At 43.0% G+C, this 26865-nt stretch overlaps 1 protein-coding gene and 1 long non-coding RNA gene across 5 annotated transcripts in view; one reads left to right on the top strand and one right to left on the bottom strand.

The window, feature by feature from the left end:
- Positions 1 to 26865, top strand: part of pla2g6 (phospholipase A2, group VI (cytosolic, calcium-independent)) — a 68950-nt gene that overhangs the window by 29056 nt on the left and 13029 nt on the right. For all 4 annotated transcript variants that reach the window (XR_008632880.1, XM_055158798.1, XM_020933674.2 and 1 more), the window contains 4 exons: positions 1947 to 2031; positions 2625 to 2788; positions 3391 to 3541; positions 21299 to 21435. Coding sequence is in view for 3 of the 4 variants with exons in the window: in XM_055158798.1 (XP_055014773.1) it covers positions 1947 to 2031; positions 2625 to 2788; positions 3391 to 3541; positions 21299 to 21435 (537 nt within the window). In the remaining variant the exon portion in view is untranslated. The remainder of the gene's footprint in view (positions 1 to 1946; positions 2032 to 2624; positions 2789 to 3390; positions 3542 to 21298; positions 21436 to 26865) is intronic.
- On the bottom strand, positions 15563 to 25902 carry LOC129410460 (uncharacterized). The gene is made up of 3 exons (XR_008632881.1): positions 24371 to 25902; positions 21649 to 21714; positions 15563 to 16560 (listed from the first exon to the last, which is right to left on the bottom strand). It is a non-coding gene; the product is annotated as an uncharacterized LOC129410460 (long non-coding RNA).

Genomic DNA, 26865 nt, shown 5'->3' with positions numbered 1-26865 from the left:
GTGTGGGTTACTGGGATACTGCTGTTCATGCCGGGGGCAACTGAGGACTAAGTTGTCGCCCTCTCATATTCGCCCATGCGCTCATCGTTCCCCATTCAGTCCTCGTAGCGAAAGCAATAGGCCCTACACCCTGTCGGGGCTCGGGCCTAAAGCAATGAGTACTCCATGTAAGTATACCGTAATGCTCCCTCTTTAAACAGAAAAAACTAATTGTGACAATCAATTAGACATTTCAATGTTTACTACAATATTTCTTTCACACTTACATATTGGACTTGGACTTGACCTGTTTTAAGGTTAAGGACTAGTGCAGTTGTGTTACTAAACTTAAATATGATAAATTAATACTAAGGAAGTCTCTAGATCATTTATAGATCTACAGTCCCTGACAAAAGTCTTGTCGCTTATCCATTTTTTAGAAACAAAAGCTTATAACCTGACTTTAAATTACTCGGTTGGTTTTAGAAATGTCTCATATGAAAGCTAAAACCCTCCCAAATTATGCTCAATATACTAAAATAAATTAGCTTCACTGAAGAAAGATTGATCATTTAATGAACACAGAAAGGCAGAATTAGTCAATAGTGGGTGTGTATAAAAAGAACCCCAGCACACCAGACCTTCAGATCAACTGCAACTTGACCTCTGACAACATGCCTAAGATCCACCCTGAGACCAAAGTGTTAATTATCAAGAGGCTGAAGACCAGATCCACTGCTGAGGTGGCTGACACCTTCAATGTGTCTCAGTGTCAAGTACAAAGAATAAGAAAAAGATCTGAAATGACTGGAGATGTTTTTGACAAGCCCAGGTCTAGCAGACCCCGCAAGACAGGGAGGGAGGACCGTTTGTTGATTCGAAAATCCGAGGTCAGCCCCTTTTCCACAGCAGCAGACTCCACCAGGCCTGGTCACCTCAAGTCCCTGTGTCAACCAGAACAGTTTGTAGAATTCTGTCTCGAAATGACCTCCATGGTCACAGAAACCAGCACTAAACAAAAGGCAGTTAAAAAACCGTGTGACATTTGCCAAGGCCCACAGCCTGTTAAAAGGATGGACACTGGAAAAGTGGCAGAAGGTGGATTTCTCAGATGAATCCTCGGTCGAATTACATCACAGCCGCCGCAAATATTGCAGGAGACCTACTGTAGCCCGCATGGATCCAAGATTCACCCAGAAAACAGTTAAGTTTGGTGGCAGAAAAATCATGGTCTGGGGTTACATCCAGTATGGGGGTGTGCGAGACATTTGCAAGGTGGAAGGCAATATCAATAGCCTAAAATATCAAGAAGTATTAGCTACCTCGTACATTCCCAACCATAAAATGGGTCAAATTTTGCAGCAGGATGGTGCTCCATCGCATACTTCTATCTCTACATCAAAGTTTCTCAAGGCGAAGAAGATCAAGGTGCTCCAGGACTGACCAGCCCAGTCACCAGACATGAACATCATTGAGCATGTCTGGGGTAGAATGAAAGAGGAAGCATCTCATCTCACAGCACCACTACTTAATTCACTGACGTTATGCAACATATTTTTGTATTTGAAGTAAGTTATTCGTTCAATTTTCTGTAGGCGACAAAACCTTTGTCTTGCCAAAATCTGACCTTTTTGTGTTCATTAAATGATCAATCTTTCTTCAGTGAAGCAAATTTATTTTAGTATATTGAGCATAATTCGGGAGGGTTTTAGCTTTCATATGAGACATTTCTAAAACCAATCGATTAATTTAAAGTCAGGTTATAAGCTTTTGTTTCTACAAAATGGATAAGCGACAAGACTTTTGTCAGGGACTGTACTTTCTTTCTAGTTATGGGATTGATTACTATCCAGATACTATTTGATTTTACAAGCTTAATAATCACCTACATTTGAATAGTATAATAGCATCTGTGTGGGTTTGAGGGCACTTCTGTGCATGAAATGTGTCTGTGTGCTGCGTTTCAGGGTTTGAGAACATGTTTCTCAAGCAAAGTTTTGAAGGAAGTCACATCGACTGTCGAGGAGACACGTCCAAATCCAGCAAAAGAAGGTAAGGGACACTTTATGAGTGAACAAGAGGAAGGACATGTCTAGCTAGAACCTCAGGCTTTGACACAAGTTTACAAGAGCTTCTGGGACTGGAACTATATCCTGTCTCTCAAATTTTAGAGGCAGAAGTGTCATACATACAAGTGAAAATACTGGAGTTATTTATTTTGAAAATATTGTTGTAATGATGTTTTTGAACAATTCAGATTCTCATTTTAATAAAAATTAAGAAGTCATATAATTTTTTGTGTCTTCCGCTAGGTTTCAGAGAGTTTACCTGCTTAAAAAATAAAAATTTAAAACTCTATAGCTATATATTATACTTTTTTTAATGGATACTGTAAACTTGTGAAAATATTTGTCTTCAAAATGCAGCCTGTTAAACTAGTGTGTGTGTGTGTGTGTGTGTTTGTGTGTGTGTGTGTGTGTGTATATATATACACACACACACACACACACACACACACACACACACACACACATACATAAACATATATACACGAGTTTCTTGATCTACATTTCCACATAACCTTTTTCTGTTTTTTGGATCTGATAACACATTGCCTTTTAATGTTGTGTTTGTATGTCAATCAGCCTGGAGCGGCTGCTGTGTCTGGACGGGGGAGGCATTAAAGGCCTGGTTCTGATTCAGATGCTCATCGCGTTGGAGAAGGAGACAGGGCGGCCCACCAGAGAGCTCTTTGACTGGGTGGCTGGCACCAGCACTGGGGGCATCCTGGCCCTGGCCATCATACATGGTAAATGCAGACTCCTGCTTTAGTCTTTGAGACATGGATCTGCTATGGGCTAAAGGACTTCCTGCACTAGAGGAGATGATCTGCACCAGAGATCGACCAATATGTTTTTTTTAATGGCCCATGTCAGTACTGATTGTGTGGAGGAATCTAGAGAAACGAATGGCTGATAAGCTCTGACGATATTTATGCACCACTGTTTATGCACCAGTGTGAACTCTCTATTTCCTATTATATTTTCAGCATCATTTTCAACTTTTTTTTCACAAATTGCTTCTTGATTTGTGTAAAACTATCATTTATATTTACACGAGTTATTTTCCTAGCCAGGCTGGCGCCACCTAGTGCACCTAGTTAGTCTGCATTAATACTAATTGTCCAAGTAATTTCCCTTGTGGATCAATAACATTTGTCTTAAATAAAGCATGAACTCCTGTTCAGATGCAGTACAGTTTGGGTCAGATACTCAAATAGATGTAATGGTTTTGTCATGCCCCCCTTTTAGTCAACTAATCAATTGGCAGAAATTTCTTTAGTCGACTGAGAATTTCTTTAATCAACTACAGCCCTAATCAGAATGATCCCTGTACTGTGCTGTTTTATAGGGAAGTCCATGGAGTACCTGCGCTGCCTGTACTTCCGCATGAAGGAGCAGGTGTTCAAGGGCTCACGTCCGTATGAGTCTGCGCCACTGGAGGACTTCCTCAAGAAAGAGTTTGGAGAAGAAACTAAAATGACCGATGTCCAGTACCCCAGGTAACTTGTGTGTTTTGCCATGTATCTAGGAGAACAACAACTACCACCAGGCTAGCTCACAGTTGGTGTCACTCCTTCTTGTTCAAGTGTATGTCTATGTGGTTTTAATAAATACTTAAAGATAGGGATGCACCTATACAACTTTTTCAGTTGTGATACGTATTTTGATACTATAGCTTCAAGTATCTGTCGATATCTACCGATACCAGTGCAGAGAGTCCCCCCCGAACTGCCACCTTACCGTGCTGGGGGAGTTTGCGTACCCGAATGATCCTAGGAGCTATGTTGCCCGGGGCTTCATGCCCCTGGTAGGGTCTCCCATAGCAAACAGGTCCTAGGTGACAGGGCAGACTAAGAGCAGTTCATAAAACCCACATGAACAGTTTAATATCGAGGACCGTGACGTCGCCCGGTATGGCGCAGCCGGGGCCCCACCCTGGAGCCAGGCGTGGGGTTGGGGCTCGAATGCGAGCGCCTGGTGGCCGGGCTTTTGCCCACGGGGCCCGGCCGGGCTCAGCCCGAAAGGATGACGTGGGTCCACCCTCCTGTGGGCTCACCACCCGCAGAGGGGTTTATAGAGGTCGGGTGCATAGAGGACTGGGCGGCGGTCGGGAACGGGTGTCCTGACAGCCTGGTCCGCACACATAGCATCTGGATCTGGCGACGTGGAATGTGACCTCGCTGGGGGGGAAGGAGTCCGAGCTTGTGCGGGAGGTTGAGAGATACCGGCTAGATATAGTCGGGCTCACTTCTACGCACAGCTTGGGCTCTGGTACCCAACTCCTTGAAGGGGGTTGGACCCTCCATTTCTCTGGCGTTGCCCACGGGGAGCGGCGGCGAGCTGGTGTGGGCTTGCTTATAGCCCCACAGCTCAGCCGCCATGTGTTTGAGTTCACCCCGGTAAACGAGAGGGTTGCGTCCCTGCGCCTTCGGGTCGGGGACAGGTCTCTCACTGTGGTGTCGGCCTACGGGCCGAACAGCAGTGTAGAGTACCCGGCCTTCTTGGAGTCCCTGGGAGGGGTACTGGACAGTGCACCGACTGGGGACTCCGTTGTTCTACTGGGGGACTTCAGCGCCCACGTGGGCAACGCCAGTGACACCTGGAGAGGGGTGATCGGGAGGAACGGCCTCCCCGATCTGAACCCGAGTGGTGTTTTGTTATTGGACTTCTGTGCTAGTCACAGTTTGTCCATAACAAACACCATGTTCGAGCACAAGGGTGTCCATAAGTGCACGTGGCACCAGGACACCCTAGGTCGGAGGTCGATGATCGACTTTGTCGTCGTGTCATCTGACCTCCGGCCGTGCGTCTTGGACACTCGGGTGAAGAGAGGGGCTGAGCTGTCAACCGATCACCACCTGGTTGTGAGTTGGATCCACTGGCAGAGGAGGAAGCCGGAGGGACCTGGCAGGCCCAAGCGTATTGTGAGGGTCTGTTGGGAACGTCTGGCAGAGCCCTCTGTCAGGGGGATCTTCAACTCACACCTCCGGGAGGACTTCTCCCAGATTCCGGGGGAGGCTGGAGACATGGAGTCCGAGTGGGCTATGTTCTCAGCCTCCATTGTCAATGCGGCCGCTCGTAGCTGTGGGCGTAAGGTCTGTGGTGCCTGTCGCGGCGGCAATTCCCGAACCCGGTGGTGGTACCGGAAGTAAGGGATGCCGTCAGGCTGAAGAAGGAGTCCTATCGGGCCTTGCTGGCTCATGGGACTCCTGAGGCAGCTGACAGGTACCGGCGGGCCAAGCGTGCTGCAGCCCGTGCGGTCGCAGAGGCAAAAACTCGGAGCTGGGAGGAGTTCGGGGAGGCCATGGAGGAGGACTATCGGACGGCCTCAAAGAAATTCTGGCAAACCATCCGGCGCCTCAGGAGGGGGAAGCAGTTCTTCACCAACACTGTTTACAGTGCAGGGGGAGAGCTGTTGACCTCGACTGGGGATGTTGTCGGGCGGTGGAAGGAATACTTTGAGGATCTCCTCAATCCCACCGTCACGTCTTCCGAGGAGGAAGCAGAGGCTGGAGACTCAGAGGTGGACTCATCCATCACCCTGGCTGAAGTCACCAAGGTGGTTGGCAAACTCCTTGGTGGCAAGGCTCCGGGGGTGGATGAGATCCGTCCTGAGTACCTTAAGTCTCTGGATGTTGTGGGGCTGTCTTGGCTGACACGCCTCTGCAACATCACGTGGCGGTTGGGGACAGTGCCTCTGGACTGGCAAACCGGGGTGGTGGTCCCTCTGTATAAGAAGGGGGACCGGAGGGTGTGTTCCAATTACAGGGGAATCACACTCCTCAGCCTTCCCGGTAAGGTCTATGCCAGGGTACTGAAGAGGAGAATCCGGCCGATAGTCGAACCTCGGATTCAGGAGGAGCAGTGTGGTTTTCGTCCTGGCCGTGGAACACTGGACCAGCTCTACACTCTCCATCGGGTGCTCGAGGGTTCATGGGAGTTTGCCCAACCAGTCCACATGTGCTTTGTGGACTTGGAGAAGGCATTCGACCGTGTCCCTCGTGGTGTCCTGTGGGGGGTGCTCTGGGAGTATGGGGTCCGGGGCCCTTTGCTAAGGGCTGTCCGGTCCCTGTATGACCGGAGCAGGAGCTGTGTTCGCGTTGTCGGCAGTAAGTCAGACCTGTTCCCAGTGCATGTTGGACTCCGCCAGGGCTGCCCTTTGTCACCGGTTCTGTTCATTGTGTTTATGGACAGAATTTATAGGCGCAGTCAGGGGTCGGAGGGGGTCCGGTTTGGGGACCACAGGATCTCATCTCTGCTGTTCGCAGATGATGTTGTCCTGATGGCTTCATCGAACCAGGACCTGCAATGTGCACTGGGGCGGGTTGCAGCCGAGTGTGAAGCGGCTGGGATGAAGATCAGCTCCTGCAAATCCGAGGCCATGGTTCTCAACTGGAAAAAGGTGGCTTGCCCTCTCCGGGTGGGTGGAGAGTCCTTGCCTCAAGTGGAGGAGTTCAAGTATCTCGGGGTCTTGTTCACGAGTGAGGGAAGGACGGAACGTGAGATTGACAGGCGGATCGGTGCAGCGTCGGCAGTGATGCGGTCGCTGTATCGGACCGTTGTGGTGAAGAGAGAGCTGAGTCGAAAGGCGAAGCTCTCGATTTACCGGTCAGTCAACGTTCCTACCCTCACCTATGGTCATGAGCTCTGGGTAATGACCGAAAGGACGAGATCGCGGATACAAGCGGCCGAAATGAGTTTCCTCCGCATTGTGGCTGGGCGCTCCCTTAGAGATAGGGTGAGGAGCTCAGTCACACGGGAGGAGCTCGGAGTAGAGCCGCTGCTCCTCCACGTTGAGAGGAGCCAGTTGAGGTGGCTCGGGCATCTGTTTCGGATGCCTCCTGGACGCCTCCCTCGGGAGGTGTTCTGGGCATGTCCCACCGGGAGGAGGCCACGGGGAAGACCCAGGACACGCTGGAGGGACTATGTCTCTTGGCTGGCCTGGGAACGTCTCGGGATCCCCCTGGAAGAGCTGGAGGACGTGTGTGTGGAGAGGGAAGTCTGGGAGGCCCTCCTCAGACTGTTGCCCCCGTGACCCGACCTTGGATAAGCGGAAGAAAATGGATGGATGGATGGATGAATAGAGTGACATCTGCATCCATCATGACAGATACAGCCACAACTCAGTGACAGCAACTTCTCAAATGTGTCGCAGCAGGTTCAAATCTGCATGCCTTGACTTTTGCAACACATTTTGGGATGTGCATATGGCAAAACCAATTTGCACTTGTAGAGAGCTGGGGGGAGGGGCAGGAGGGGTTGACCAGTCAGAAAGGGGGAAGATGAAGAATCAGTATATCATTCGTTCATTTGTTTTTCAAAATAAAACCAAAAATAAGTAAACGAAACAACTATTTTCTTCATTATTTGTCTCAAAATGAAAAAATGGATAACGGCCGAAATTTCCCATTTACGTTTACATTTGCTTTTGCACCGCATACGATTGAACCAGGATTAAAACAGGACTAAAATAGGTCTCAGTCCTGATCTCAGTCCCTGTTTGATCCCAGTCTTGGTCCTAATCTAGTCCCAGTCTGGTCCCGGTTTCCTGATCACCAGACAGTCTACGTGGGGGCACCTCTGGGCCAACACTCTTGGTTTAGTCCTGGTTTAGTCCTGGTTCAGTCCTGGTTCAGTTCTGGTTTAGTCCTGGTTTAGTCCTGGTTTAGGACTGAGACCAGGACCGGACCAGAACTGAGACCAGGACTGAGACTGCCCTACAGTCAGTCCGCTTTGCGGATCCGTTGCGAATTTGTTCCTTATTCGCTTTATGACTGTCGCTAACCCTAACTTTTGGGCAGCCTGCTGTCACTGTGAGAATATGTGGCTAAATCATCTTAGATCCACAATGTGAAAGCACTTTTTAACACAACACTAGTTAGATGTGTGAGAATAATAACAATAAGTTAATATTTGATAGCATGTTAAGTATAAGGGCTGCCTACTCTGTTGTCATTTTGAGACGCTTGTGACTGTATTTTGTAATCAGCTTGAACCTAGTCCTGTACCTGCTTGCGCTGAAATAACGAGACCTATACGTGGAACTTTCCATCTCTCTGGACTTACCATACCATACCAACTTTATTTATAAAGCACTTTAAAAACTTTACAGTAGGCCAAAGTGCTGCACACAAACACAGGACAGACAATGACAGTCGCAGTAGAAGAAAATATATGGTACAAACACAATACACCTACTAAAAACATGGAAAACAGTAAAATACTCAACAAGAATTATACATGTCACTTATTAAAAGCCAATGAAAAAAGGTGCGTTTTTAGGAGTGATTTAAACACTGGTACAGACTCAGCCTCTAATCTCTAATGGCAACTGGATCCACAGCCATGGGGCAGCAACAGAAAATGCACAGTCCCCACGAAGCTTACGTTTAGTTTTTGGGACGGACGAGCTGGAGTTGGTCTGCAGACCTGAGTGTGCGAGAGGGGACATAAGGGTGGATCAAGTCAGTGAGGTAGGAGGGCGCTAGGCCATGCAAACACTTAAAAGTAAATTAAAGAATTTTAAAATCGACTCTAAAATACACTGGGATCCAATGAAGAGAAGCTTAAATAGGGGAGATGCTCTCGTGTTTCCGGGTTCCAGTTAAAAGTCAAGCAAGTGCATTACAGTAATCCAATCTATTCGTCTCAAATGCATGTATGGCAGTTTCGAAGTGTGGTGTTGACAAAATGGGCTTAATTTTGACCAGTTGTCTTAGCTGGAAAAAAATAGATTTTACAACAACACTAATTTGCTGATCAAGTTTTAGATCTGGGTCCATTTTGACACCTAAATTTGAAGCAACTGGCTTCACTAAATGATTTAATGAACCCAGGTCCACAGGAAAAGAAGAATTTAATTTTTTAGGGCCAAAAAACATAACTTCAGATTTTTCCTGATTTAGGTGCAAAACATATCGTGACATCCAAGATTTTATGTCACTGATGCAGTCTAGAAGTGTTCGGAAGCCTGCGGATCATGTCTCTTTATTGGCAGATAGATTTGGCTGTCATCTGCATAACAGTGGAATGAGATACCATGTTTCCTCAGAATGGTGCCCAGAGGGAGCATATAAAGGGAAAAAAGCAAAGGCCCTAGAATTGATCCCTGGGAAACACCGTACGATGGGGGTAGAGGAGGAAACATAATTACCAACACCAACACAGAAATGTCTATCAGTCAGGTATGACCTGAACCATAGCATGGCTGGAACCCAGTGCTCCAACCGGGACAGAAGAATCTCGTGGTCCACTGTGTTGAATGCAGCTGTCAAATCCAACAGTACAAGAACAACAGAATCACCAGCATCAGTAGAAATAAATATGTCATTAAAAACATGCAAAAGGCAGATTCTGTGCCGTGTAGACTCTTAAAACCAGACTGAAAAGTTTCTAAAACATTGTGCTCATCTAAAAATGATTTCAATTGGATAAAAACAATTTTCTCCAGTATTTTGGAGAGAAAGGGAAGCTTAGAAATAGGCCTGAAATTTGACAGCACCGATGGATCAAGGAAAGGTTTCTTTATCAGAGGGTGCACCACAGCCTGTTTAAACTGGGCAGGGACGACACTGGTGGACAAACTACTGTTTACAATATTTTGCACCACAGAGACCAAGGAGTCAAAAACCTCTTTAAACAGACGTGGAGGTAGCGGATCATTGGGAGAACTTGCAGCTTTCATGTGAGCAGCAATGTTTTTAAGTTGATGTAGAGTCACAGGCTCAAACCGCTCAATACCAGCAGGACTTGAAACCTGCACAGAAGGGGAAACTGTTCACAAATCCCTTGAGAGGGTTCCCAACATATAGGCTGGGGCACATTTAAGACAGAGTCAATGACAATTAGTTGTAATAACATTAGAGAAGTACATGCATCTTTCATTTTTTACAGTGCTCTGATAAAAATGCCAGCTCTCTCTTAGAATTTACCATGACACTTCCAGTTTATCTTTTTTCCATTTGCGCTCGGCTTGTTTGCCTTTGCGTCTGGCAGTGCGAGTAGTTTCATTTAGCCAAGATTTGGATCTAGGTTTGGGTGACCTGGCTTTTTTAATGGAGCCACAGACTCTAACACCGTCTGGCAAACTGAATGAAAGCTTCAGTATCAGCGCATGCAGTTTGGTCAGTGTTAACAGTAAATGCAGTAGAGAACCGAGTGGCTGTGGATGGGTTAAGTAACCGGCAGCGGCACCCAGGGGCGCAGAGTTTGGTCATTACGCACGGCACATCAATGTTAAAACCAACAGGCATGTGATCGGAAAAGACAGCATCATATATTTCAAGATTTTCAATAGACAAACCATGAGTCAACACAAGATCTAGCGTATGACCACGCTCCTGGGTAGGGCCAGAAATGCATTGTACAAACCTAAACGAGTCAGTAAGATTCAAAATGTCTTTAGCCAGCGGCTTGTCAGGGCAGCAGACATGGATATTAAAGTCACCAACAATTAGGATTTTGTCATAATTTGGCACTATGTCAGCCAAAAATCAGTAATAAAATCCTTGTTGTATTTGGGAGGTCTATAAACACCTGCACATAAAATATGGAGAGGGCAGCATAGTTCAAATACGCACAGTTCAAAACTAGAATAAGTGGATGACAGCTTTAACTGCTTACACTTAAACATTTGTTTGTAAACTGCTGCAATTTCTCCTGCCGTCCTTGGGGCATTAAAATACGAACAACCAGCTGGTAATAATTCTGAAAGAGCATTAGACTCACCACCATTTAACCAGGTCTCAGTCATGCACAAGAAGTCTAATCCCTGGGATGTGAACAAGTCTTTAAGAATAAAAGTTTTATTTCCCAGTGAGCTGGCGTTTACTGCTGCTATCTTGATAGCAACAGGGGCCGGCGAGCTAGCAAGGGTACAAGCCGCTCGTGAAACTTGGCCAAGCGGGTGCAGATTCCAATGACCCACTCCTTTGCGGAGGACGCGCGGAGACGGGATGTGGCGGGACTGGACCCGCTTTGAGCCATCCACAGGGACCAGGCAGGGAGCGATGGGGTCCAAGGAACGCCACGAAGCGAACCGGCAATGAGCAACGTAATCCAACAGGAAAGTCAAAGGAAAGCGTGTCAAAGTAGCCTTTAGCCTAACTAGCCGCCTGCTGTGCTTTCCGTGGCGCGCATGGCAACCTCTGCGCAAGAGTAGAGACAGGACACGGAGCAGGTGAGCCAGGACTCCACTTAGGAATGGGGGCCGATTGCTATTTCGCCTATCCTGCTCAAAGTTCATAACATTGTGGGCAGCCGACCACAAACAGAAGCATTTGACGGTCATATACCAACACAGAATAAACATATCTGGTGACACTGAACAGGAATAACAAAATACAGAATAATGCTGGTCGAGACAGACAGTGGGCCAAACACACTGGCGCCATCTTCTTTCTTAGAACTCTTATAGGCTGCTTTCAAAAAGCTGACAGTAAAACTTGGTGACCCTGACGTGATCTTAATGCGATTTAGATGTGACATAGGCTACGTTCAGACTGCAGGGGTTAATGCTCAATTCCGATTTTTTTGTGAAATCCGATGTTTTTGCGAGGTCGTTCACATTTCCAATTAAATGCGACTTGTCTGTGACTTCAGTGTGAACGGTAAACGGCCCGAAAGTGTCCCGCATGCGCACTGGAGGACACGATGACGTCAACCCCATGCGTCAACAGCAGCGAGCATGCTCTGTGTTTACGGAAGTTGTCCAAATATGGTCGCGAGCATTGAGCACCTGGCGATTTTACAGTTCCGGTTTCCGCCTGCTTCTGCGCAGAATAGTGACGTTTGTCGCTTGTTAATGACGTGTAGGTCGGATGGATGCGCTTTGGCCATTCAGACTGAAGTCGCATGTCAAAAGATCAGATATGTATCGGATTCAGGACCACATATCCAAGTGGCCTGGGTCGCATTTGAAAAATTCGGATCTGTGCCGTTCAGACTGTCATTAAAAGATCGGATACAGGTCACATAGAAGCCAAAAAATCGGATTTGGGTCACTTCAGGCTGCAGTCTGAACGCAGCCTTAGACGCGTTCTTGACATGTCAAGAACATGACTTGTTCTTGACAAACTTTTAGAAGCGGCAGGACCATACAACATCTCCAACAAACTCCTGAAAGGACATTGCAAAAGAACGCGTTCCAAGAAGAAGGTATGACAGCAGCCTTTTTGTTTCAGAATTCAAGTCAATTGGTTTAATGTAAAAAAAAATGTAATTTACTTTTGGGACTTTGTGATATTAATTAAATGATAATTTAAAGAACTATAAATAATTAGTATTGTGTTAGGCTTCACGTAAGAAAGCCAGGGATCATGTTTTTTTACTTTCACGGAGAAGAAAAAAGTTGGTGAAATCTAAAATTAATAGTATGTTTAGGCTTTATATAAGATAAAGCGTAATTAGGAACAAACATTATTAATTAAAAAGTGCCGTGTTTAGGCTTTGCACGAGAGAGAAAAAAACAGGTTTTATAAGAAAATACCCTTCTGTGGTTAAACTTTACACAAAAAAATTAAATGAAGCTTTTAATTAAGTTTATATAAAAAGAATAAAGCAAGTTGAGCATATATATATATATATATATATATATATATATATATATATATATATATATATATATATATATATATATATATATATATATATATATATATATATATATATATATATATATATATATATATATATATATATATATATATATATATATATATATATATATATATATATATATATATATATATATATATATTATATATATATAAAACACAAAAAAAGGAGAGACAAAAAGAGTAGAACTAATTAAAAGCAGTACTGTAAAAGCAAGATCTAAAAATGAGGCAAATGCTATGTCTGGTAGTGTTAGTGATTGCCCAGATTTTTATTGTAAGCACTAAGCCAGTACAATTGTGTTATACTCAGTATAAGTACGAAATCACGTGTCACTGTAAGATTGATTATGGATCAATAGACCAGATTGGGGTGGTATATATCCCCTGCGAAGCAGAGAATATCGATTTAGTAAAATTAACGGCAAAAAAACAAGAAATTGCAAATTACTCTCCTCTCTATGGAGTCCACTGGGAAGTGTGTGAGTCCAAATAAAATCTCAAATTACTGAAATATCCTCCACAATACCTGAATTTGTAACTGTCGAACCTACAAACCCATCAACAATTGAAAAAATAAGTTCTACTGTCACCTTTAAAACTGTAACTGACCTACCCCCACAATCTGTAACACCAAATGCCACATCTGCATGTAACAAGAATTGTTTTTTAACAAATTAACGACTGCCATTAATGGATCAGATATAACAAGGGATAGTCTGTTTGACATCCAATCGATAAGAAATAAGATTAGTTCTCTCATGGAAAAACTTACGTCTACAGTTGGAGCAGGTTATAATCCAAGTAACATGCAGGGTGCACACCTGGAGACTATAACTAAGAAGTTAAAAAGTGAAATAGTGAAAGGGTTGACTGAAATTGCTGGAAATATGACAAGGAATCTATGTCCCTCTAACTATACCTCTAAAATATTAAAAGATCTAAAAGGAGAATATGACACGTTAAAAACTATCTTGGAGAGGAGTTTTGGCTACGCTTTAACTGCCTTTGTTTCTGTCCTTCTGACTTTAGGTAGCACATTAATTATTGCTGTAATTTTGTGCTCATGTTTGCCAAAGTTTATTAAAAACAGAGCGCCTGATCTAGCTAAAATCACGTTATCACACCTTCCTGATTTTACTTCTGTATCTAGTTGGGATGATGAAATAACAGATGGGGACAGTTCAGAAGTTTAATCGGGTCACAATTGGGACATAAAAGGATTAATCAAATAAATAGGAACCTGAAAAACATTAGATTAGACATGTCAAATTTGACCTGTGATATAATTATATTTGGTCCCTGAGATTATATCAAATGTATTGGAGCTGCCCACCGTCTGCGGATAGACTATAGAGATGTTATTCACTGTATTCAAAATGGTGACATTTTGCTTTGGGGTGCACTGGTGTTATGGCTGCCCACTGGTTGGCATAGTTGTAAATGGTAAATTTGTTGTTCGCTGGTGTTTGTTCGACTCTTGTTGGTGTCTGGTTCCCCGTGGGATTGTTCTGCTGTGGTTGGACATTTTGCATGTGCTTTCCTGTCGGTGCGCTCCTTATTGCTGCTTATTGGTGTGGTGCTGGGCCATTCTCGTATATGAATTATGATTTTAATGGTCTTCTAGCGCAGATAAGTACCCTTATTACCAAGAGTTTATTGAAATTCATGTACTAGAGTGGCTTGGTGTCGTGTTGGTGAGCGGTGGTGAGGAGCGTGTATGCGGGGAGATGTCTGTGGGGGTTTGGCTGGTGGCGGGGTGAACTTGTGGGGGTTTGGACAATGGTACACTCTAAGAAATTAAACACTGAAGTTGTTCAAACTGCATTGCATATTTGTTTTGGATTAGTTTGAAAATGTTCTGTTTAAAATATAATTAAGTATGTTTAATTGCATTTAAGGTATAGAGTAACTTTAACCTATGTTGTATTTGCTTGTTTTCCTTAATTCTAACCTAGTATTATTAATTTAATACTGATTAAAATTGCTTGTAGTTTTCATATACGATTTATGGTTTAGATAAACACAATATTGTTGAAAACTCCAAAAACAATATTGTTAATTGGTAAAAGCTTTGAATAGTCTAGAAGCGACATTTTCCACTTTGGATTTAATATTGACATTATTGTTTTGAATTTAGTAATAACCTGTTACAATTAAACTGACAAAGTGTTTCACATTGAAACAACATTCTTGTGTGAAATCAGTTGACGGCACATTTTTGATTAAATCCAACATCTCATTTCTTAAGAGTGTGGGGGCTGGACAGGTGCTGGTAGACCCACATAAATTTGCGGATGTGATTGGATGATAGTTGTTTTGTGTTCAAATTTGAAAACATTCTTGAAACTTATAATCCGTACATTTTTACAGTTGCAAATATTAGATGAAGTCTCTCCTACAGTATTCTCTTATTACATTTATACATTTATGAACTGTTTAAACTGCCATTCCTCATAAATTGCCCATATTTTTATGTATTTTTACTCCACAGATCTAGCACTAGCCCTGCTCTGTGTATTCTGCCTTACTTTATACATGTGTTTTAGAAGTTTTCTGTTGCGTACCACTGGAGTGGACCCAAAAAAGGACTCAAAACAAGGACAAAAATGCAAAAGTAACAGGGTTTATTAACCAGGGTGGACAGGCGGTGGAGAGATGAGGAGCCATCTGCCGGGATGCAGGAGTCTTCAATAGCAGGAACTAGGAGAACAAAAAAAGCAGGTAAATATACAGCAAGCAAGTGAAAAATCAAAAACTGAGCCGTCAGGGAAATCACCATCTGGTAGACGAAACAATCTGGCAGAGTTTGGCAGGAGAGCTGGGCCTTTGTAGCAGGCTTGATTGCAGATGGTGTGCAGGTGCTCCCAGCAGACTCCGCCCACGTCCACACCCAGAAGACTCGGGACAGGCAGGGGAGTGACATTTTCAGTTAACATGGTTCATAACAGAATTTATTTGTCTGAATGTCATCTCTTAATGTTTACCTCCAAAATAAATCCACGTTCTTGTAGCTTCCATTGATCAGATTTAGGTGTTGTGGATTCTAGATTTGGAGGAGCAGACGGGACCAGTGTTTCGGACCTGGTTTAGTCCTAGTTTAGTTCTGGTTTAATCTTGCTTTAGACCTGGTTTAGACCCAATTCTGATGTGGTCAACGTGCAAATGAGAACACAACCGTAGTTTAGTCCTGATTTAGTCCTGGTATAGTTCTGGTTTAGACCTTGTGTGGACCTGTTTTAGACCTGGTTTAGTTCAGGTTTGATCCTGGTCAGGGGATCCGGAGGGGTTCCAGTTTGGGGACAACAGGATCTCATCTCTGCTGTTCGCAGATGATTTTGTCCTGGCGGCTTCATCAAACCAGGACCTTCAACATGCACTGGGGCGGTTTACAGGCAAGTGTGAAGCGACTGGGATGAAGATCAGCTCCTCCAAATCCGAGGTCATGGTTCTCAACTGGTAAAAGGTGGCTTGCCCTCTCCGGGTGGGTGGAGAGTCCTTGCCTCAAGTGGAGGAGTTCAAGTATCTCGGGGTCTTGTTCACGAATGAGGGGAGGATGGAGCATGAGATTGACAGGTGGATCGATGTAGTGTCGGCAGTGATGCGGTCGCTGTATTGGACCGTTGTGGTGAAGAGGGTTGATTTATCGGTCAATGTCTACGTTCCTACCCTCACCTATGGTCATGAGCTTTGGGTAATGACCGAAATGACAAGATCGCGGATACAAGCAGCCGAAATGGACGCCTCCTGGATGCCTCCCTTGGGTGGTGTTCTGGGCACGTCCCACCAGGAGGAGGCCCTGGGGAAGACCCAGGACATGCTTGAGGGACTGATGTCTCTGGGCTGGCCTGGGAACGCCTTCGGATCCCCCCAGAGGAGGGGGTCGTGTGCATGGAAAGGGAAGTCTGGGATAAAGCAGAAGAAAATGGATGGATGGATTCAATTCAATTCAAAAACCGTGTCTGATTTTCATTGGTTATTTTTCTGGAAATTTTTATTAGGCCCGAGCCCCGACAGGGCGTAGGGCCTATTGCTTCCGCTCAGCGGAGCGAATGGGAAGGGACGTGCGCATGTCCGAATGCGACAAGACGACATGCAACTATGTCCACGGTCGCCCCGGCACGAACAGCAGTATCCCAGTAACCCACGCCCAAGGCCTGGCTCATATTTACTACTGCTAAAATGAATGGAAGTCAATGGAAGGCGATGGGTGACCTCGACGAGATGGCGAATGACGAGCGCGTCAGTGCCCGTCACTCACCAATGACCCCACGGTGACGTGGGGAAGGTCGAGAGCTTTCAAAAAATGTATAATATGTTGTTCTCTAAAGTTTTCGGATATATTGTTTTTGCTCGAATTATTATTATTTTATTTTTATTATTTATTCTTCTGCTCTTTAAACCTTATTTGACCCCCTAAACACGTTCAAAAACTCACCAAACTTTGCCCAAAATTCAGAAGTGGCGAAAAATTCGATAAAATATAGGTTTCGTGCACGGGCATAAAAAAATGGCGACACAGCGCCACCTCGAAAAGTCAAAATACATTGCGCCTATGGGAGACGTCCCGACGTCAACTTTGTCGTAGAGCCACGAAATTCGGTACACACATTCGTCATGTCAAGACAAACAAAAAATATTATTATGGCCACGCCCCCTGACAAACCAGAAGGCGGCCATCTTGGATTGAAATTTCAGTCCGCATTTTCGTTCACATTGCATTTGAACGAACTCCTCTGAAGGCGCTTCACCCACAGGGCTGAAAATCACCGTACATCATCTAGACAAGTGGAACATCTAAAGTTAGCTGATTTTTTTTGATAACTGTCACGGTTTACGTGCGGCGAGGCCGCAAATTTCAGTCAAATTTTTGGCTAATTTCAAGGTGACATTATTTGCTCCTGTTCGCACATACTTAGTCCGATCGTGCTGAAATTTGAATCACTGATGTGTGATCTCAGTCTGAATATAATACACTATAAAACATATGAAAAAACACTATAGCGCCCCCTAGCATAGACATGAAAGTCAACATTATCAGATCTGCACCAAATTTAGGAATTACATTCTATGCATAATTACGAGCAAAAAAGTATATTATGGACATGGCGAATTTTTCACTGTTGGCCAGCAGGGGCGCTAAAACTCCTCCCAAAAATAGAAAAAAATATATTACACGCACATGCTTAGTCCGATTGTGCTGAAATTTGAATCACTAATGTGTGATCTCAGTCTGAATATAATACACTATAAAACATATGAAAAGTGAACACTATAGCGCCCCCTACCATAGACATGAAACGTCAACATAATCAGATCTGCACCAAATTTGGGAATTAAATTCTATGCATGATAACGAGCAAAAAATTATATTATGGACATGATACCATTTTCAGTGTTGGCCAGCAGGGGCGCAAAGACTCAAAAATTTGGCGCCTATGGGAGACGTCCCCGTCATCTTTGTCATAGAGCCACGAAATTCGGTACACACATTCGTCATGTCAAGACAAACAAAAAAATGTATTATGGCCACGCCCCCTGACAAACCAGAAGGCGGCCATATTGGATTGAAATTTGAGTCCGCATTTTCGTTCACGTTGCGTTTGAACGAACTCCTCTGAAGACGCTTTACCCACAGGCCTGAAAATCACCGTACATCATCTAGAGAAGTGGAACATCTAAAGTTAGCTGATTTTTTTTGATAACTGTCACGGTTTACGTGCGGCGAAGCTGCAAAATTTGGTCAAAGTTTTGGCGAATTTCAAGGTGACATTATTTGCTCCTGTTCCCACATACTTAGTCCGATCGTGTTGAAATTTGAATCACTAATGTGTGATCTCAGTCTGAATATAATACACTATAAAACATATGAAAAAACACTATAGCGCCCCCTAGCATAGACATGAAACATCAACATTGTCGGATCTGCACCAAATTTGGGAATTAAATTCTATTAATGACTAGAACAAAAAACATATATTGCTGACATGGGAATTTTTCAAGGTTGGCCAGTAGGGGGTGCAAAGAACATCTAAAGGTGCACTATGTCATTTTGCCATTTGCAGGCCCAGAGTTTGCGGACACGGCGTTTACGGTATGGTGTTGGCGGGGCACACTATTTGCGGGCACGGCGTTCGCGGGCGCGGCGTTCGCGGGCGCGGCGGGCGAGGGCCGTTCGACGCCGCTTGCGGCTTTAATTATTATTATTTTTCTCCTAACCAACTCACCCATTTTTCACCCACTAAACAATGACGAAAAGTCCTGAAATTTTGCCATCTGGTAAAACTCGCGCTTCCCTACGTTTTGGCTATTTCCATTTTACAAAAATAAATAAAATGGCTCGTCAGCGCCACCAAACGACTCAAAAATGCATTAGGGAATACGAATGACACAAAAAAAAATTTGCACATACAATCATGAAATTTGACACAGAAGTCGATCATGTCAAGACAAGGAAAAAATATTATTACGCCAACACCGTGTGCTCCACTAGGGGGCAGCAATATTAGCTTAAAATTTGCTAAGCTTTTACGAACTCCTCCGAGGGCGTTCACCCGAACGAGCTCAAATTTGGTCCACATCATCTCAAGACGTAGAACAATAAAAGTTATCCAAATTGTTCACACACGTCTTACGATCTCTGAACAGTGAAGCAACAAAAAATGCACACAATTTTAGACATTTACAAATTGCTCCCATTTGCTCAAAAAAACTCCGATTTCAATGAAATTTGAAACATTTGTTAAACTCTCTGCCCTGAAGCTACTTCATGTGAAAATTATGAATTTGGTGCATTAGCGCCCCCTATAGATTGAAACAAAATTTAATATAGAAAAAAATCTTTAGTTCCCAAATGGTTGCTCAAAAATTTCTGAAATTTTGCACAAAATTCCCTTTTGGCATCCTGATCCAAAAGTCAATGACACCCATGTCATATTTTTTATGGCGTTGCCATAGCGATGGCATAAACTCTCCATTGGTAAAATCTACAAATTCTGGCACAAAACTATGGCCGATTTCACTCAAATTTTAATCATTGATTCACACTCCGACCCTGAACAGATTTATATAAGAAAATCTCAGATGGGCGCTATAGCGCCCCCTAGGGAAATTGCATGGTAGTGCAAACATTTACTTTGTTGTAGACATATAAAATTGGGTACACAGATTCATGACATGGTCTTGATCAAAAAAGTCAATGACGACCCCATGCCATTTCCCATCGTGTTGCCATGGCCACAGGCCAAACATCTGCCCTTGCCAACAGGCCTGACAAAAACTTTGGCGTAGCCAAACCAAATTTGGTACACAGATGCATCATGGGAATAGGAACAAAAAAGTATATTACGCGGTTGCTAGGCAACCAACAGGAAGTCGGCCATATTGGATTGATCGTGCGACCTGTCCTCGTACTTGAACGAACTCGTCCTTGGGCGTTTGACCCAGACAGAATCATTCTGTATCATCTAGACAAGTGGGACATTAAAAGTTGTTAAAAGCTTTTTAAAAGGCCACACGGTGTTGCCGTGGCAACGGTGCAAATTTCAGGTTTGTTTTTGGGGCTCACCGTCAAACTTCAACGAGTGATAATTTGCACAAACTTTGGCCGATTTCACTCAAATTTTAATCGTGGGTTCACACCTCAACCCTGAACAGACTGATGTAAGAAAATACAAAAATGGGTGCAATAGCGCCCCCTGGAAAATTTGTATGTAAAAATAAGGTTTTATTTGTCACAGTTATACAAAATTTGGTATCCACATTTGCGACATGGTCTCGATTAAAAAACTCAATGATGCTCACATCCCATTTACATTGTGTTGCCATGGCAACAAGCCAAATTTGTATCCTTGCCAATGGGACGTCCTTACAAAAACGTTGGCGTAGCCAAACCACATTTGGTAGCCAGATGCATCATGGCAATAAGAACAAAAATTTATATTGTGGACCACGCCCCTTTACAAACCGGAGTCCGCCATCTTGGATTTTTTTTTTTTTTTGGCCAAATTGCAGAAAATTGCAGAAAATTAAATAAAGATTTTTAGGGCTAGGGTTGGGGCTATGGTTAGGATTATGATTAGGGTAAGGTTTAAGTTTAGGTTATTAGGGTCAGTGTGAGGCGCGGCGTTTGCGGGGTGCGATGATGGCAGGGCGCAGCGATTGCGGGGCGCGACGTTTGCGGGCGCGGCGTTTGCGGGGCGCGGCGTTTGCGGGGCGCGGCGTTTGCGGGGCGCGCCGTTCGGGGCGCGGCGTAAGCGCGCGCGAGGGCCGATCATCGCCGCTTGCGGCTATATTTTATTATTGCTTTTCTCAGTTTCAAGTTATTTCAGTGACCATTGTTGATTTTTCTTTCCTTACTAGACGGGTACGAACAATTTTGTCTACGCCTGAATATAAAGTTTGCACATGTATGAGTAGAGTAGAAATAGGTGAATAGATCTGAGTTTTGAAAATAGGAAAAAATATTAATCAATGTGAGATTTTGGAATGGCGAACGCCACCTAATTTTTAAGGTGACCAGAGGGTTAAGCCATTTACATATACAAACAATCAGGTAGTCTTAACTTAACCTTTGAATTCATTGATTACTTTATATTTTAACTTTTAATAAATGTTGGTATTTTCCACTCTCCCTGTGCCCAGGGTGATGGTGACCAGTGTGCTGGCGGACAGACACCCAGGAGAGCTGCATATGTTTCGGAACTACGACCCACCCTCTCTGCCTAAAGAAGCCCCATATGCCACCACAGCCACCTTCCAGCCCCTGACAATCCCCCAGGGTGAGCCCAAACATCTGCCTCCTCCAAGCTCCTCAATGCAACCCACATAAACTCATGTCTTGGATTTAGACTGTTTATTCACTTATGACAGGTTTAGATTGATTTAGATTTTTAAAGGTTCACTATGGAACTTTTATGCGACATATACTGGTCTCAGTGGAGATATTTTGTCTGAAGTGTTTCATAATATACAATTAAATGTACAGATCTTACATTTATGGAGCTCAGCTGTGGTCGCCCACTCTCTTATATTGCCCATTCATCTTTCTCATAGACTTTCTGGAAAAGAAAAAAAAATAAATTAAATAAAATTAAGAATTTAAATAAATAAAAGTTTGAAAGCTCTGGTCTAATCATCGCTGTGATAACTGTTATGTTCTTGATATGACACTTAGTTAAGTTTTGGCACTTTGATTTTCCTCTTCAGATGGTGAAAACTGTAACATATAACAACATTGCCCTTAGAATCTGAGCCGAATGTAACACAAAAACAAAGTACATTCATCATATGTAAAGTTTTACTTCAATTAATAATACAAAAATATAAATGCTTAGGAACTAAGCATTAATGCATTAAGTAACTCACGGCATTGCCTGCATTGACACCTGCTTGTAAGATCCCACATGCAGCCTGTCTACCATGGAAACCAGAAATTGTCAAACCAGAAGTGAAGCTGCAAAACCAGAAGTGCCCCCATTCCTCTAGTTTTTCTTATTTTAAACCACAAATACAATGAAATACCTAAAAAAAAAAAAAAAAAAAACTCTAAACGACCATGGAAACCATCTGACATTTTTTATAAATTTTTAAACATGAAATTAAGTAACTTATTTATTAAAAGAACAATTGCCTTAAAGAGATAGTTTTGTTTTTTTTACATGAATCTGTATGGCATCTCCGTCAGCAGTGTCGTGCATCCACACTGACTTATCCCCGACAGCGTCCGGTGAGCCGAGATACTGGCCGGTTTTGGTACTGACGAAAGTAGTCCGACAAGTTGGCTGGGGACATTAAAATAAAGCGTTTTTCTTCTCAAAACAATATGTGTTCAAAAGAGTGATACATTTGCACCACAAAACCTTTGTCCTCAAAAAAGTCAGACCTCATAATCACTTGGCACTATTTTCTCTCCATTCATATGACTGCACGCTGCCGCCAGGTGACAGCCACGTCTGTTTCACTGTGTTTACTGCTCAGAATGTTAGCGACAACATGTCTGATTACGACACAGACGATGAAGCCAAGAGGATATCTTTATGAACTTGAATATACTGATGCCGAAATAACCCAGATGGAGTTAGAACGGGCAGAGAGAGAGAGAGAGAGAGGAGGGACAGAGAAGTGGTACAAGTTAAAGGTGGAGCCACAGCTGGAGCCGTGAGTGACCGCATGAGTGACAGTCACCCATCATGTCATTTAGAAACTCGTATACAGCTGACATAGAGCCTACACTGTGACTGGAAACATGGACTACTAATAGAAACATGGAATCTTCCACACGTCCATGTAGCTGCTGCCAATAGTGTAAGCGACATTTACAATAGTAATAACAGTCGACTTATAAAGTTATGTTTTATAGAAGCTTCACTGGTGATATGACACTGAGTGATTTGCTGCTGATTCTTGATCACCTGTCCGCATGTATAGATAGTGGCACCTCTTTGTTCTTACCTGGGGTGCAGGTACAGCAGTGCTCTTCAAAACAGATTTCTTCCTTTGTTCTGGGCATGAAGGAATATATCTTCATCACTGAATTGCTCACTGCACACACAACACTTTTTTATCCACATTGAAGCCTAAAGCAAGAAGCCAAAGTTTCCTCAGAGCAATGTCCGTGATAGGAAAATGGTGAAATGTGTGCGGAGATTCAGCCAGATTTTTGTTGTTACAGCCTGGATAATCACAAGTCTACACCATTTTTTGATATGTTCTTACATAGCTTATACAAGCTTATATACTTATGGCTCTAGCTCTCACATTAGCTCTCTGACGTCGCGGCGGTCTGAGCACGTGAACACTGCCAAACAACTGAAGAAAGTGATGGATCCGTGTGCGGCTGTCACCTGGCGACAGCGCGCAGTGATACAAACAGAGAGAAAATAGTGCCAAGCTATTATGATGTCTGACTTTTTTGAGGACAAAGGTTTTGTGATGCAAATGTATCACTCTTTTGAACACATATTACTTTGAGAAGAAAAACGCTTTCTTTTAATGTCCCCAGCCAACTTGCCGGACCACATTCGTCAGCACCAAAACTGACCAGTATCAGTTCACCAGACGCTGTTGGGGAGAAGTCAGTGTGGATGCACGACACTGCTGACGAGGATGCCATACAGATTCATGTCCAAAAACCCGAACTATCCCTTTAAGGGCAACACAATAACTAACAACACAACCGACAAGACCTACCATTTTGTTTAAAGTCTGTTTCTGAAACTATATTAACTACAAAATTATTAAAACATTTTGTGAATATTGCATTTTAAATGTGCTTTTTGGGCTTAAAACGCTTTGGATGGATATTAGATACCACATTGCTAGTTAGCCTCCACGATGCCTTAATATTTGAATTTTTCAAAAAGCCTAAAATCGGCAGAAACCTCCGGAACCATAGTGGACTTCAAAATAAGCGGGACTGTTGAGCATTATTAAATTACGGTGTGTTTTGGCTCAGTATACAACATGGTTGCTAGGTAATAATTATGACATTTGCTTGTGTGATGTCACGATTTCAGGAAGTAAAATTTTTAGCAAACTAGTGATTCATATCTGCTGTCCATGCTCAACCACGAGGTAAAATTATACTCACTAACTGAAAATCTTAAATATAATTATGTTAACTTTATTTTAGTAAAAGTAATAGTTGAACCTGTCAAATACACTTTAACTGTTCTGTCTTTATAATTTTTATGAGCCATCACTGAGGCTTATTACCATGCTGTGTAGAGTTTGATGGTCCTTCTCTGAGGTATGTCTGTGTTCCAGGATGGGAGGATGAGGATGTGTTGATAATAGGATATACAAAGGAACCGCCCACAAAGCGTAGGAAGGTGGCCGATCAGGGTGTGTGAGTTTACTAAGAGAAAGAGCCAAAAAGTTTACTCCATGTGAAATTTTTGAGCTTTTTCTATCACAAGTTCCTTCCTTACAAATGCTTACCTCCAGTTTTGTATTATTCTAATGTTAAATTCAGTTTTAATTATTTTAATTCAGCTAAGTCCACCTTCCTACTGACCATTCTGTAGACATTCATAATCATGCCTGATTATTATTATACTTTTTTTTTAAATACACATATTTTTATTACCTGTTAACACACATACAATTTTTTTTCTATAGCCGCGTCCTTGCTCTTGCATGTGTCCTGCTAATGACACTACTGCACAGCATGTTTGTCAAATTGTAGTGGATTATTCTGTATCCTTCTTGTATCTATTGTGGGCTTAACATTGGATAGAATGAATCTACTAACCATAAGAAAGGTTAAAATAGTGCCTGGGATAGATCACTAGATTAGTTAGGCATGGATGACTTTTTAGACATGTTTTATGTATAATGGGACATTGTAACATGGCAGAAGGTTCCAGAGTAGTCGTAGTAGTAGATTTTGCATAATACACCCTCTTATATAGGTATAGAGTGAATGAATAATACTCTGTAAAGCGTCTTTGTGACAAAATGTCTGTGAAAAGCTCTATATAAATAAAGACTTACTTACTTACTTACTCTTTAAACCCAAAAAGGCTCTCTATGATATCATGTTTCCTTAGTATATGGCAACTAAAGTTACACCCGAGGGCTAGGCCATATATATATGTATCATATATCACAGAGGTTTTCAGTAGGTGAGGGGGGGCGCCAAAGAGCCACTGGGAGCCACGACACACACGTGAAGAAAAAATAATGGTCCACATCTGTACACATCTGCAACAGTATTGAAATCGTAATTGTGTGTGCTTGTATGAGCTGTAAAATTATATCGCAACAAAAACCAAGACTAAACCAGGACTAAAACCAGGTCTAAAATCAGGTCTAAAATCAGAACTAAAACAACTATAACCAGGTCAAAACCAGGACTAAAATCAGGACAAAACCAGAATTTAGAAAGGAAGGATGTAAGGACGGAAGGGAGGAAGGAAGGAAAGAGGTAAGGAAGGAAGGAAGGAAAGAAGGAAAGGAAGTGAGGAAGGAAGGAAAGAAGAAAATAAAGAAATAAGGAACGAAGGAGTAAAGTTAGGAAGGAAGGATTGACAGAAGGAAGGAAGGAAAGACAGAAGGAGGTAAGGAAGGGAGGAAGGAAGGAAAGGGGGTAAGGAAGGAAGTAAATTAGGAAGGAAATAAGGGAGGAAGGAAGTAATTAAGGAAGGAAGGAAGAAAAGGAAGTGAGGAAGGAAGGAGGTAAGGAAGGAAATAAAGAAATAAGGAAGGAAGGAGGTAGGTAAGTAAGGAAATAAGGATGGAAGAAAGGAAGCAAGTAAAGAAGGAGGTAAGGAATGAATGAGTTAAGGAAGGGAAAATGGAAGGAAATAATGAAGGATGAAAGGAAATAAGGTAAGTGAGGAAGGAAGGAGATAAAGAAATATGGAAGGAAGGAAATAAGGAAGGCAGGAAGAAAGTAAGTGAGGAAGGAGGTAAGGAAGGAAGGGAGGACGTATGGAAGGAAGGAACAAAGTTAGGAAGGAATGAGGTATGGAAGGAAGGGAGGACGTATGAAAGAAAAGATGGAAGGAAGGAAGCAAAGCAGTAAAGAAGGAAGGAGGTACAGAAGGAAAGAGGGAAGGAAGGAAGTACATATGGAAGGAAGGAAGTGAGGAAGGATCCTTCCTTCCTCACTTCCTATGTATGGAAGGAAGGAAATAAGGAGGTAAGGAAGGAAGCAAGTAAAAAAATGAAGGAAGGAGGTAAGGAAGGAAGCAAGGAAGGAAGTAAGCAAGTATGGAAGGAAGGAAGGAAGGAAGAAAGGAAGTAGTAGTAGTAGTAGTAGTAGTAGTAGTAGTAGTAGTGATTTAACCAGGACTAAACAATGCGGCGTGGGGGGCTCTTCTGTCTTTAAGGGGAGGCTCACATTCACCCAGTTTGAAAACCCTTGGTATACTCGGTGCAGTTTTGAGTACTGCAGTATCATTTTCAGGCGCAGCGTCTCTCGGCTCAGATCTGACATATAGAGCATCTTGAACATAGGCTCTTGAGATGCTAAAAAGGACATAAGTGAAACTCTTCTTCTAAAATGCATAAATCTATCCATATATCGTCACAGCATAATCATCTTAAAGCCTACACAATCTTCTATTATATAGTTATTGCAAATGTTTTCATTTATATTGTGATAAAGAAATATTAGGCCATATTGCCCTGCCCTAACCGCCATGTTTAAACCACGAGCAAAGGCATAGTGTTTTAGATAAGGAAGAGGATGTATTTGTACTTTG

The sequence above is a fragment of the Boleophthalmus pectinirostris genome, unplaced genomic scaffold (genome assembly GCF_026225935.1).
Source record: "Boleophthalmus pectinirostris isolate CB_2022bp ecotype Guang Dong unplaced genomic scaffold, ASM2622593v1 HiC_scaffold_22, whole genome shotgun sequence".
Taxonomy (NCBI): Eukaryota; Metazoa; Chordata; class Actinopteri; order Gobiiformes; family Gobiidae; genus Boleophthalmus; species Boleophthalmus pectinirostris.
The sequence above is the reverse complement of the archived record's forward strand: the minus strand, read 5'-3'. Positions and strand labels throughout refer to the sequence as shown.